This window comes from Myotis davidii, unplaced genomic scaffold, assembly GCF_000327345.1.
Source record: "Myotis davidii unplaced genomic scaffold, ASM32734v1 scaffold6, whole genome shotgun sequence".
NCBI lineage: Eukaryota > Metazoa > Chordata > Mammalia > Chiroptera > Vespertilionidae > Myotis > Myotis davidii.
In genome coordinates, this window is record NW_006383011.1 from 9,791,160 (window position 1) to 9,802,887 (window position 11,728).

The 11,728-nt window shown below is 44.7% G+C and overlaps 3 protein-coding genes across 4 annotated transcripts in view; 2 read left to right on the plus strand and 1 right to left on the minus strand.

Annotated features, from left to right (window-relative positions):
• The window catches only part of MTIF2 (mitochondrial translational initiation factor 2), an 18,726-nt gene extending 13,984 nt beyond the window's left edge, over window positions 1–4,742 (plus strand). Inside the window, exons 10-12 of the mRNA XM_015557856.1 lie at window positions 2,655–2,828; window positions 4,042–4,182; window positions 4,523–4,742. Coding sequence (XP_015413342.1) covers window positions 2,655–2,828; window positions 4,042–4,182; window positions 4,523–4,695 — 488 coding nt within the window. The 3' untranslated portion in view covers window positions 4,696–4,742. The remainder of the gene's footprint in view (window positions 1–2,654; window positions 2,829–4,041; window positions 4,183–4,522) is intronic.
• A 1,204-nt stretch (window positions 4,743–5,946) lies between these two features.
• Window positions 5,947–8,230, minus strand: RPS27A (ribosomal protein S27a). Its single transcript, XM_006778591.2, has 6 exons — window positions 8,152–8,230; window positions 7,986–8,050; window positions 7,499–7,553; window positions 7,002–7,087; window positions 6,506–6,637; window positions 5,947–6,130 (listed from the first exon to the last, which is right to left on the minus strand). Exons 2-6 carry the CDS (start codon window positions 8,031–8,033, stop codon window positions 5,981–5,983), a joined length of 471 nt encoding a protein of 156 aa, XP_006778654.1. The 5' UTR covers window positions 8,034–8,050; window positions 8,152–8,230; the 3' UTR covers window positions 5,947–5,980.
• A 135-nt stretch (window positions 8,231–8,365) lies between these two features.
• CLHC1 (clathrin heavy chain linker domain containing 1) overlaps window positions 8,366–11,728 on the plus strand; it is a 30,229-nt gene continuing 26,866 nt past the window's right edge. Inside the window, exon 1 of one of the 2 annotated variants that reach the window (XM_006778589.2) lies at window positions 8,366–8,862. The gene's annotated coding sequence lies outside the window, so the exon portion shown is untranslated. The remainder of the gene's footprint in view (window positions 8,863–11,728) is intronic. The other variant, XM_006778590.2, reaches the window with a different exon arrangement.

Genomic DNA, 11,728 nt, shown 5'->3' on the forward strand with positions numbered 1-11,728 from the left:
TTTGTTTTGGAAAGTCTAATTTCTGTTCCCACTCCTCCTGCCTCCTCGTTCCCCACCCAATTTAGACTATTCCTAACACTGTAATCAGCCTATTCAAGTACTTTTCTTGTTCACTGATAATTTTACAATCTTCGATAAAAAGCTCCTTTTAGTTTTAAATGCCTAGAAGGAAAGGGGACTATTTATTAGTCGAACTTACGATACACAAAAAAGGAACTCATGACTGCCTCTAACTAAGTCTATCACTTAGCAAAGCACCAACACTGTTGAGTGATTAATGAAATCATTAGGAAGGAGCTACTTCATGACCTGGCTTAATTAGATGTTAGCTACTACTGAAAAGGTTTTTTCAGTAATGCTGGTTAACAAAGTATTTTATGGAAATTAACTGGTCTAGCACAGTTATTTTCAACCAGTGTGCTGCAAGAATTTTAATTTATATATATATGAGAGGCCTGGTGCACGAAATATGTGCACTCAGGGTCCCTCAGTCCGGGCTTCTGGCTGAGCGGTGCATCCCCTGTGGGAGTGCGCTGACCAGGGGGCAGCTCCTGTGTTGAGCATCTGCACCCTGGTGGTCAGTGTGAGTATTAGCCTTTTATTATATAGGATTTCAAAATATATTTTTTATTTCAGAGAGGGAGAGAGAGATGGAAACATCAATGATGATGTTTCACTGCACGTCCTGATCCTGCAACTCAAGCATGTGCCCAGACTAGGAATTGAACCATGACCTTCTGGTTCATAGGTCGATGCTCAACTACTAGGACACACCAGCCAGACAAGAATTTTTAAAACATGTAATACCTGACTGTTTAGTCAGGGGTACTGACCTCTGTCCCTTAGGTTGTCAAATGAAAAAATGACAACAGTCAACACAATAGCTGTCCAGTGTGAATGAATCAAAATTATACTTTTTTTTGTTAAATTGGCAAAAAATACAGTTTTTGGTGTACCACAGTTTTTTTGTTTGTTTGTTTGTTTTGTTTTTTAAATATATTTTATTGATTTTTTACAGAGAGGAAGGGAGAGAGACAGAGAGTCAGAAACATCGATGAGAGAGAAACATCGATCAGCTGCTTCCTGCACATCTCCCACTGGGGATGTGGCCGCAACCCAGGTACATGCCCTTCACCGGAATCAAACCCTGGACCTTTCAGTCCGCAGGCTGACGCTCTATCTACTGAGCCAAACCGGTTTCGGCCACAGTTTTTAGTAATTAGATAAAAAGCTCTTTTTAGGTTTAAATGCCTAGAAGGAAAGGGGACTGTTTATTTGTCAAACTTATGATACAGAAAAAGGGAACTCATGACTGTCTTTTTAGCTGTTTGTCACTGAGATGAAAAAGGTTGAAAATCGCTGGCCTAGCATTGTACTGTGTAATATAGTGTATTGAATGCTTTCTTAATGATGAGACTCTCCAGGTGGTTGTTTTGCTCTTAAGCTGTTTGCATTAACTTTTTTTCATGTGAGATTTCCCCCCAAGGTTTTTGTTTTTCTTTTTTCCCCCAAGGTTAAATACTTTAATTTTATTTATTATTATTTTTTAAATATATTTCATTGATTTTTTACAGAGAAGAAGGGAGAGGGACAGAGAGTCAGAAACATCAATAAGAGAGAAACATTGATCAGCTGCCTCGTGCACACCCCCCACTGGGGACGTGCCCGCAACCAAGGCACATGCCCTTATTCGGAATTGAACCCAGGACCCTTCAGTCCGCAGGCCAATGCTCTATCCACTGAGCCAAATCGGTCAGGGCAATACTTTAATTTTAATTTGGCAAAATGTACAGCTTCATAGAACTTCTTTCATTTCTTAAATAACTTGAACTTTACCAATTAAGTATTTTTGAGCAGCTAAAAACCTAAGAATAAATAAATCGCAAAAGTTGTGGACAATAAGATTATAATAATAATAATAGAGTTGTTATAAAAATAATGTATATTTCAACCCATATTTTTTTTCTTATATCCCTGGTTATAAAAATCAAAGCTTTAATTAGCATGCTGCCTACACATTATGGCACTTAAAATAATGTTTCTTAGATGAATGGATGGATTTTTAAAACAATAAAGAAATTTTCCTTGTTAAGCCAAAATCCTATATAATAAAAGGCTAATATGCAAATCATCCAAACTGCAGAAAGACTGGTCGCTATGACATGCACTGACCACCAGGTGGCAGATGCAGGAGCTGCCCCCTGGTGGTCACTGTGCTCCCACAGGGGGAGAACCACTCAGCCAGAAGCCCTAAGCCAGGCTCACAGCTGGCGAGCGCAGCGGGGGTGGCGGGAGCCTTTCCTGCTTCTGCAGCAGCGCTAAGGATGTCCAACTGCCAGCTTAGGCCCACTCCAGTGTCAGTTGGACATCCCCTGAGGGCTCCCGGACTACGAGAGGACGCAATCTGGGCTGAGAAACTGCCCACCCCCCTCCCGAGTGCATGCATTTCATGCACCGGGCCTCTAGTAGAATTTATAAAGTCCTTTTATTTGAAAATTTACTAGTTTTCATGAGAAAAAAAATTATAGAATTTCTTCTCTCCCCAACTAGCTTTTAATTACATAGAAGGAAATAAAACAATTTAGATTTGAGTTTCTATTCAAAAGACACACTGTTTGGTGCAATAGTTGTGCTATTTTATTGATTATATTTCTGATTGCCAGGTGTTATATATGGCTTCAATGTGAACGCAGGCAAAGTTATCCAGGAGTCAGCTGCAAAGAAAGGAGTAAAAATTAAACTTCACAAAGTCATTTACCGTCTTGTTGAAGATTTGCAGGAAGAACTGAGCAGCAGATTGCCCTGCACTGTGGAAGAACACACAGTAGGTGAGTGTTCACTGTTACTTTTAAACATTCATATCTGAAGTGCTGTAAATGACACTTGAAAGTAAAATTTAGGGGAAATGTATTTTATTGTTGAAATGTTCACTGTTGTAATACATATCCTGTGTTCTAGAAAAAATGAATACCACACATGAGAATTCAAAGTAACTTCATATGTATTATAAACGCTTGCCCTCTGAAAAAGTTGGGCCCTGAGGATACAAGGCACGTAAGGCAATAAGAACTTGCCCTCAAGTTTAGACATGGACAGCTAATTATGAAACAAATTAGACTAGGGTGGGAGGCATAAAGATTATTAAGGTGTCATGAAGGAGCCATTGATTTTGTCCTGGAGCTGGCAGAGACATTGACCATGAGAAAAAAATGTACTTCACATTTAAATATTAAATATTAAGAAGATTCTCTAGCATACTCCTTGGGCAGATTAAAGGCTAAATTCATGATGACTGAATCATTTTATGTGTTCTTTCCTCCCCATATACAGATATTTTACACTTTTTATTTTGATGGTAGTTTTAAATACCCAGAAAAATTACAGAAGTATAGGAAGCTCTCTCCAATATACCCTTTACACAGTTCACCAATTAAACATGATCATACAGAGGTTTGTATGTTCTTGTGCTAAGAGCAATTTGTAAAACTAAGTTATGAGGGTTCCTAGCAGTAAGCAAGCACCAAATAACACTAACCCTAAAAAATTCATTCATGTATTATAATGTATTATTGGAATTTAGTTTTCAGTTAGTGAAAAAGTTAAGCTAAATCACAGAATTAGTATATAAATGACCGTGATGATATTAAAAATAAATCAGGTGATCTAGATGATATAGACTAGAAAATACATTGAGGGACTGCTGACAGCTACGTTTTCATGAAGATCTAGACAGGAATTGTACTAAATAATCATATCATCAGTTATCACCTTCTAGTGCATTTTACTCAGCCAAAAAAAAAGGAGTCCCATTTTTCTTTTACTCACTCTTTTGGTAAGCACTTGTATTTTCTTTCCCAAGAATTTTCTGGGTTTTATTTCTAATATTGGTCAGGAAAATAAAGTTGGCGGAGTCAAAGAAAACCAGGATTTCTTTGCACGAGTTTGTATTTTTATCATCTTTCTTACTTTACAAAATGTTAGAAATTAGGTATTTTTCTGAATTTTTTACTTTGTGAACTTAATGTTCCCTTCTTCCTAAAGGTGAGGCTTCTATACTAGCTACCTTTTCCATAACAGAAGGGAAGAAAAAAGTTCCTGTGGCTGGCTGCAGAGTCCAAAAAGGACAGCTAGAAAAGCAAAAAAAATTTAAGTTAATCCGGAACGGAGATATTATTTGGAAGGGTAAGCAACATCAAAATCTGTTAACATATCCAGTCACCGAAACCTGGCAATTCTCTGTAACTGCCTGAATCTTTTACTTCTTGCTGGATTCCCTCCCTCATTTGGTCTGATTCCAAGATTGTTAGACCCGTCTGATTTTTTAAACTTCTAAAAAAAAGACTACCTTTCCAGTCATGTCTCCTCCACTTTGCATATTTGCTTGCTTCTATCCTCTCTTGATTCTGCCTGCAGTCTTTTATCTTGGTTTATCTCACTCAAATCCTACCAGACTACATAGCACTTAGTGAAGTGCCTATTATTTGTTTAATGTATGAACCATGTTTTATTTCTTTTTTTAAAGGCTCATTAACCTCCCTGAAACACCACAAAGATGACGTTTCAGTCATCAAAACTGGAATGGACTGTGGTCTCAGTTTGGATGAAGAAATGATAGAATTCAAAGTGGGAGATAGAATTGTTTGTTATGAAGAAAATGAAGTTCTAGCCAAGACCTCTTGGGATCCAGGATTTTAAAACTGTATTAAAAATATAAAGATTAAATATTTTGCTTTTTAATAGAACTAGTCTTGCTTTATTGGAGGGTAGAATTCTCTATTGGTCAGCAAGTGCCCAAGCAATTCTGTCAAAATAGGAAAACTTAAGGATGCCTTCAACGAGAAATCCCGGTGTTAGTACAGTAAAAGGGAATTACTGGAATATCACTGAAGGTAACTTCAAATGAATGTTTTTACTTAAGAGTGGTACCAAAAGGCGGAAACCGGTTTGGCTCAGTGGATAGAGCATCGGCCTGCGGACTGAAAGGTCCCAGGTTCGATTCCGGTCAAGGGCATGTACCTGGGTTGCGGGCACATCCCCAGTGGGAGGTGTGCAGGAGGCAGCTGGTCGGTGTTTCTCTCTTATCGATGTTTCCAACTATCTCTCTCCCTTCCTCTCTATGAAAAATCAATAAAATATATTTAAAAAAAAAAAAGTGGTACCAAAAGAAACAGTCCTCTCTGAATTGAGCTCCAAGGATAAGATATAGTACCAATCAAATACTGCTTGAAATCACATTTCTCAGTGCCAACTGGACTAACGAGCACAGAGTTTGATTTCCAACATTGAAGGTAGTGTATTCCCTAGTTCTGCAGACAGCAAACATCCCAGCCAAACCACCTAGGAACTCAGGATGAATTTTTGAATTGTCAATTTGCAGCTCAGCCTTTTAAATTTCCCACGTATGAAATCTATCATAGCCCACAAATCGGTGTTTCTCAATTGGGGGAGGTGGTTCTCACTCACCCAGGGGTTATGTGGGAATGCCTGCATACACTTTCGGTTGTGGTAATGGGGATGGAGTGCTACTGGCATCAAATGGATTGAAGCCAGAGATGCACAAGGCAGCACCCCCCAAATTATCTGGTCATAGTACTGAGGTAAAAAAGAAAAACTGACAAACACAAACTGGTTTATTATCTAGAAAGCTGATATCTGACATCTTCTAGACATCCATTTGGACAAAGCCATGGTGGCGGGGGCTGAGGCAGTTAGGGGTGATCAGGCTGGCAGTGTAGGGCAATTAGGGGCTATCAGGCAGGCAGGCGGTGAGTGGTTAGGAGCCCGTGGTCCTGGATCGGAGAGGGTGCAGGCCAGGCTGAGGGACTCCCCCACCTGGGCCTCTAGTTAAATATAATGGTATTCTTCTGCCAAAGTATAGTTTATCAATTTGATCCATCAACTTTTGATGCTTAAAAAAATTCACTGGAATAAGATTCAACAATCAAATGTTAGTTCATGTCTTTTATTAACCCAAATACAATTACTTGTCTTCTGGTTTGTTGAAGCAATAGGTCAGACAACATTTGCCACAATAATGTCTGTCAAAGTGGCTGGCCATAAAAACTCCAGCACCACATTCATCTGAAGGGCACTCCCGACGAAGGCGACTGATTTTGCCATTCTCATCCACCTAAAAAGCACAAACCTGCTGTTAAGATAATTTTACAACATATTTTGAAGTCTATTTTAAGTGAATCAAAATACATTCTTTTAGTCACACAATGGTAGTTTTTAGTACTTACAACCCAAAGCATCCCAAACCCTCACAGATAATTACTACACTAAACAAGTTCAGAGCTCATTCAAGTCAAACCCTGCAAGTGACAGACTAAGCTAGACCTGAACCCACATCTGACTTCAAAACCAAAACGCTCCTTTGGAACCATTATCTAAAGTTCAAGTACTAAACAGGAAAAGAAATTTTATACTAGGAGTTTGAAACCTGAGCTACAAACACAATTTATTAACCTACAGGCAAAAACTTATATTTAATAAATTGGCTCACTTTGTAGTACTTCAGGACAGCCAGCTTGACCTTCTTTCTCTTATGCTTGTTCTTCTTGGGAGTGGTGTACGACTTCTTCTTCCTTTTCTTGGCACCACCACGGAGTCTCAACACAAGATGAAGCGTGGACTCCTGTTAAGGCAGCAGCATGAAGCAAGCTTTAAAAACAATCACATTCATGCTCATGCTCCACCAAGGATGGGAAGCCAGCACCAAGCATCCTCTAATGAGATGCAACAGGAAGCGCACATACCAGGGAGGAGGGAGCCTTGGGGGGAGAGCCTGACTCTGAGCTGGTGCACAGGGAGAGTAAAGCACCAGCTTACTCCAGGGACACACCCTGCAAACCCAGGCCGTGAGGACCCAGAGCAGTGCTTCCCCAACGTTCATGGAGCAGCGGCCTGGGAAAGCCGAGTCATCGAAAGCTAGTCTTAGCATTAGGGATGGATCAGCAATGTTAAGACTTATACTTAAAGGGCCCCTCTTCCTGACAGACCTTTTGAATGTTGTAGTCAGACAAAGTGCGCCCGTCTTCCAGTTGCTTGCCAGCAAAGATCAGTCTTTGCTGATCAGGAGGAATTCCTAATGAAAAACACAACAAAACACCAACAAATTAGGATACGGCAGAACCAGCCTCTGCTCAAGATTTAGGCAGTAATCATCCTGAGTCAATGGCACCAGCAGCCCTGAGTTCTCACTGCCGGCCGTGCAGGCTGGCTTCCAGGTTCGCTGATGTGACCTCACGTGAACGCCGGTGGGACTTCATATGCACACGCTACCCTCACCTTCATTTGCAGCGGAAACCGGCGTAAAGAGTTAAACTGCTCGGCCAAATGTACACGCAGTGGACTGCACTGCAGCTCGGTTCCCTGCTCAGAGACGTTCGTCTCCCCGTCATTTCACACGTTTTCACTGACCCCCGTGACCTCTGACCCCCCCACCCAGCGCCGAGGCCTCCGGAGGTTAGTTTAGAAACTAGAAAATAAGACTTGCCTTCCTTATCCTGGATCTTGGCCTTGACATTTTCTATCGTATCCGAGGGTTCAACCTAAGAGTTTTAAAATGCAAAGGTAATGGTAAGACAGGAAGAAACAAGAACGAACGCCCCATTCGAGTGAGCCGAGCGGGGCGGGGGGCGGCAGCCTCCCCAAGAGCTGGTCCCTCACCCGGCGGACAGGCCACCCCCCAGGACCGCATCCGGCGAGCACTTCTCAGCCCCGCGAGGGCGGCGGCGGCAGGGCCCCCTTCCTCCTTTGCCAGGACCCCCGCCTGGGTCGCGGGCCGGCACCACCGAGGTGAGGGCCGAGCCTTTAGACCCCTAAAGGCTGCCCGGACCCCTGCCCTGCTCGGCAAACGGCTCTCAATTCCGGGTCAGGTTTCAGAACCCAGACTCGGAAACACGCTCTAAAGCAGCGCCGGTCCGAGATCCACCTCCGGGCCTTCCTCGGACCTCGGCTCCCTCACGCCACCTGGCCCGCACCTCGAGAGTGATGGTCTTCCCCGTGAGGGTTTTCACGAAAATCTGCATCTTGGCGGCGACTCCACCTGAGGGGGAGGAGAAGGTAGAGACGGGTTACACCTGGGGACAGAAGAGGGGAAGGCCGGTAGGCCGCCGGCCAGGGAGCCGACGAGAAGCACACACTCACCACAGATGGCGGATCGGAAAGGAAGGACGCCGCGCAGGCCCACACGTTTCCCGGGGCCGCCGCTGCCGCAGGCCCCACCTCTTAGGCGACCACACCGAATGCCTGACTGCTATCACCGCGGCTGTCTAGCCACATGCCAGACTAGCTCGTGGACCTCATTTCTTCTCGTTCTAGGCCGGGCTTATTTGTCACTTTAACCTCCAGAATGCTCTAGAGATAGTAGGTTTAAACAACTTAAAACGTCTTTAAAAGGCTTGTCTCCTATAGGGGACGTGGCTAAGAGGGTCTTAAAAAGGGGGTGGGGTTGAGGGGGCCTCATGGAGGAAGAGGAGGAAACGGAAGTGTCTTCTGGGAGTTGTAGTTTCCACTGCTTTCTTTGGGCTGAGACTATTTGTCCCAGGATGCAGTTCCACCGCCCCGCGTGCCGTAGTTAACTAACTCCACGCACTGGAGTTGGGTTTTTGGAGAAAGGGAGTAAGGTGAGGAGGGAGGAAGGGCGGAGCGAAGTGATGCTTTCAGGGGAGGTGGAAACCGGTCGGAAATGACTAGGAGGAAAGGGCAAGAGGCTGGGGAGGGATAGTGGAAAGGAGGTAGCGTTCACCTCCTCACGGAGGCGGTTAGGAGCGGAGGATCAAGCCATCTCCCACCGCTGCTCCCCGGGCCTGCAAGGGAAGGAGTTCTGTGGCCAACTGCAGGCAACCTGAACAATAGGTGATATCTTCCAAAGTTCGGGTTCATCCTTTTTTTTTTCTTTCTTTTTTTGCCCTGTAGTCCCTCCGCCGGGAGCCCCCGAGTCTCTGCTGGTGTAAGGAAAGTTCTGAGCCTGGTTTGCCGTGTGAGACAGTTTAATATGTTGCAATTCTCAGGCCCGGTTTTCAAATGTTAAAATGAACCCATACGGGAAAGAAATCTGCGGGATGGCTATTTAGTTGTAGAATTTCCCAGTCTGTACGTTGGCGGATCCCGAGAGGAAGCCTGGAGTATGTGTGGGACGCGCCTGGCAGGCGGGAATCAGCCCGGAGTTGTGTCCGTACCGCCTTCCTCCGCTGCACAAACCACGGACTCCTTCCAGGGCCCCCTCCTGATGCCCTCCTGTGTTTATCCCTGTGCCTGCCCCCTGTATGCCCACCCCCAAATTCAAGCCCTCCTTAATCTGGAAGTTTTCAGTACTGGCTTCTAACCTGCCTCTAGTCCTCCTTTTCTAACCCACCTTCACTCTTGTCTCCAAATAGTATTCTAAAAAGTAGGTTAGGTCATTATTCTCTTTCACCTTCATAATGAGATCCAAATCCCTTACTCTGATATTGGGCCTCCGGCTCCCTTACATCCTAATCTGCCAAACCCATTACTTGCTTTATACCAGCGATCGCAGACTCATCAGTCAACAGAGCCAAATATCGACAGTACAACGATTGAAATTTCTTTTGAGAGCCAAATTTTTTAAACTTAAACTATATAGGTAGGTACATTGTTATTAACTTAATTAGGGTCCTCCTAAGCTGGCCTTTGCTAAAAAACGTCCTCAATCTGAGGGGTCGACCTCAGTGAACGTACCCCCACTTCTTCTAACGCCACTTCTTCAAAATAGACTCGCCCAGGCCGAAAACCGCCTTCTGCGCAAGGGCCACAAAGTTTCAATCGCCCTGGACTTGCGCCCGCACGTGGTATTTTGTGGAAGAGCCACACTCAAGGGGCCAAAGAGCCGCCTGTGGTTTGCCGACCACTGCTTTCTACTGTCGCGCGAATGGAAGCTCCTGACACGGGCTCCCTCATGCTGTGGCTCTAACGAGGAATCCACTTCCTCTCCTTGGAACATTCCTTGTCCCAGGTGCTTCCAACGAGGCTTCACCTTTACAACAGACCTCCCTGCAAGAGCCGTCTACACTCACTGTCTCCAAAGCTTCCCCTTTCTTTGACTGTACCCACTCCTTTCAGGCTTTTGTACCCACCATTCTACTGCAATAGCTTTTGTGGTCACCAGTCACCTCCATGTTGCTAAATTCAATGGTCAGCTGATCTTAGAGGATCTGTCAGCAGCATTTGACACAGTTGATCACTCTCTCCTTTGAAACACGGTCTTCACCTGACTTCCAGGAGTCCCCTCGCACTTCTACCTCTGGACCCTTTTAGAGGCTCTTTTGTTGCTTCCTCCGGAGCTACCGGACCTCTAAACTTTGGAGTATCTCCCCCAGGGCTGGTCCTTGGACCTCTGCTCTGGCTTTGTTTACATTTCCTAGGTCATTTTCATTGTCTCATAACTTTTCAATACCATTTATTATGCAAATGGCTTATAAACTTACCTCTCATTCAGGTTACCCACCTGAACTCCAGCTTCACATAGCCTGCTGTTTATTCAACATCTCCAGTGGGCAAGCCCCAGACTCCTGATCTCGGGAAATTGCTCTTCGCATCTCCATAAATGGCAGTTCCCATCTTTTTAATTTGTAAGGCCACAAACTTTATGGTCATCTTTGCTCTCTCATACCTACATCTAATCCCCTCAGCAAGTCCTCTTGGCTTTGTTTTTAAATACTAGTCTATATGCAGAACACTTCTCACCACTGCCACTGTTACCATTCTGATTCAAGCCACCATTATCTTTCTCCCAGATGGTTGCAGTAGCCTCCTAGCAGTTCTTCAGGCTTTGGCCCTTTTCTCAACAAAGCAGCAAGAGCAATTCTTTGAAAATGTGTAAGTCAGCTGACACTCTTGCCCATAGTCCTCCAATGGCTTCCCATCTCACTCAGAATTAAGCCTAAATTCCTGTAAGTGAGGCTGCTGCTCCAGCACTGGGGTGACTGGAGCTTCCCAGTCCTCTTGCCAAATCTGTCCAGACGCAGTGGTTCTCAGCCTGTGGGTCGCGACCCCTTTGGGGGGGTCGCCTAAGACCACTGGAAAACGCATATATAATTACATACTGTTTTTGTGATTCATCACCATGCTTTAATTATGTTCAATTTGTAACAATGAAATTGGGGGTCACCACAACATGAGGAACTGTATTAAAGGGTCGCGGCATTAAGAAGGTTGAGAACCACTGGTCGAGGATGTGCAGGAAGCCATCGTACACTTTGGTTGGCGCCCAGAGGACATGCAGGAGAGCAATGGGAAAGGACGCTGGGATGACAGCTTAGGACCCAGACAGGGCGAGTCTTGAAACAGAGAGAGGCACCTGGAGTTTCTTTTTCTGGCATAAGGAAGCCACTGGGGATACGGAACTCTTAACTGACTTAACTGACGCGCTGGCGCCCTGTCCTGGGGCAGCTGCCTCCTGTTCATTTAAATGTTCTTTCCTTTTGCGTTTGTTTACTCTTTGCCATCTCTGCTCCCACTGGGGAGTGTTTTCAAAAGACTAGACAGCTGTTTACATCTCCTTCCTAATGAAGGCGTGCGCGGTTCCTCCCTCCCTATAGGACATCTTGTAAATTGCTCTCTGTGAGGAGAGCAGCCCTAGCCTGCTTGTTTCCCTGCCGTCCTCCTGGGCTGACGCTGGGCACACAGGCCCTGAAGACTTCGCTGCTCTGGTGTCCCCTGGATTCGCCAGGACTGGGAGGAGTGGTGGGGGAAGACCTCATCA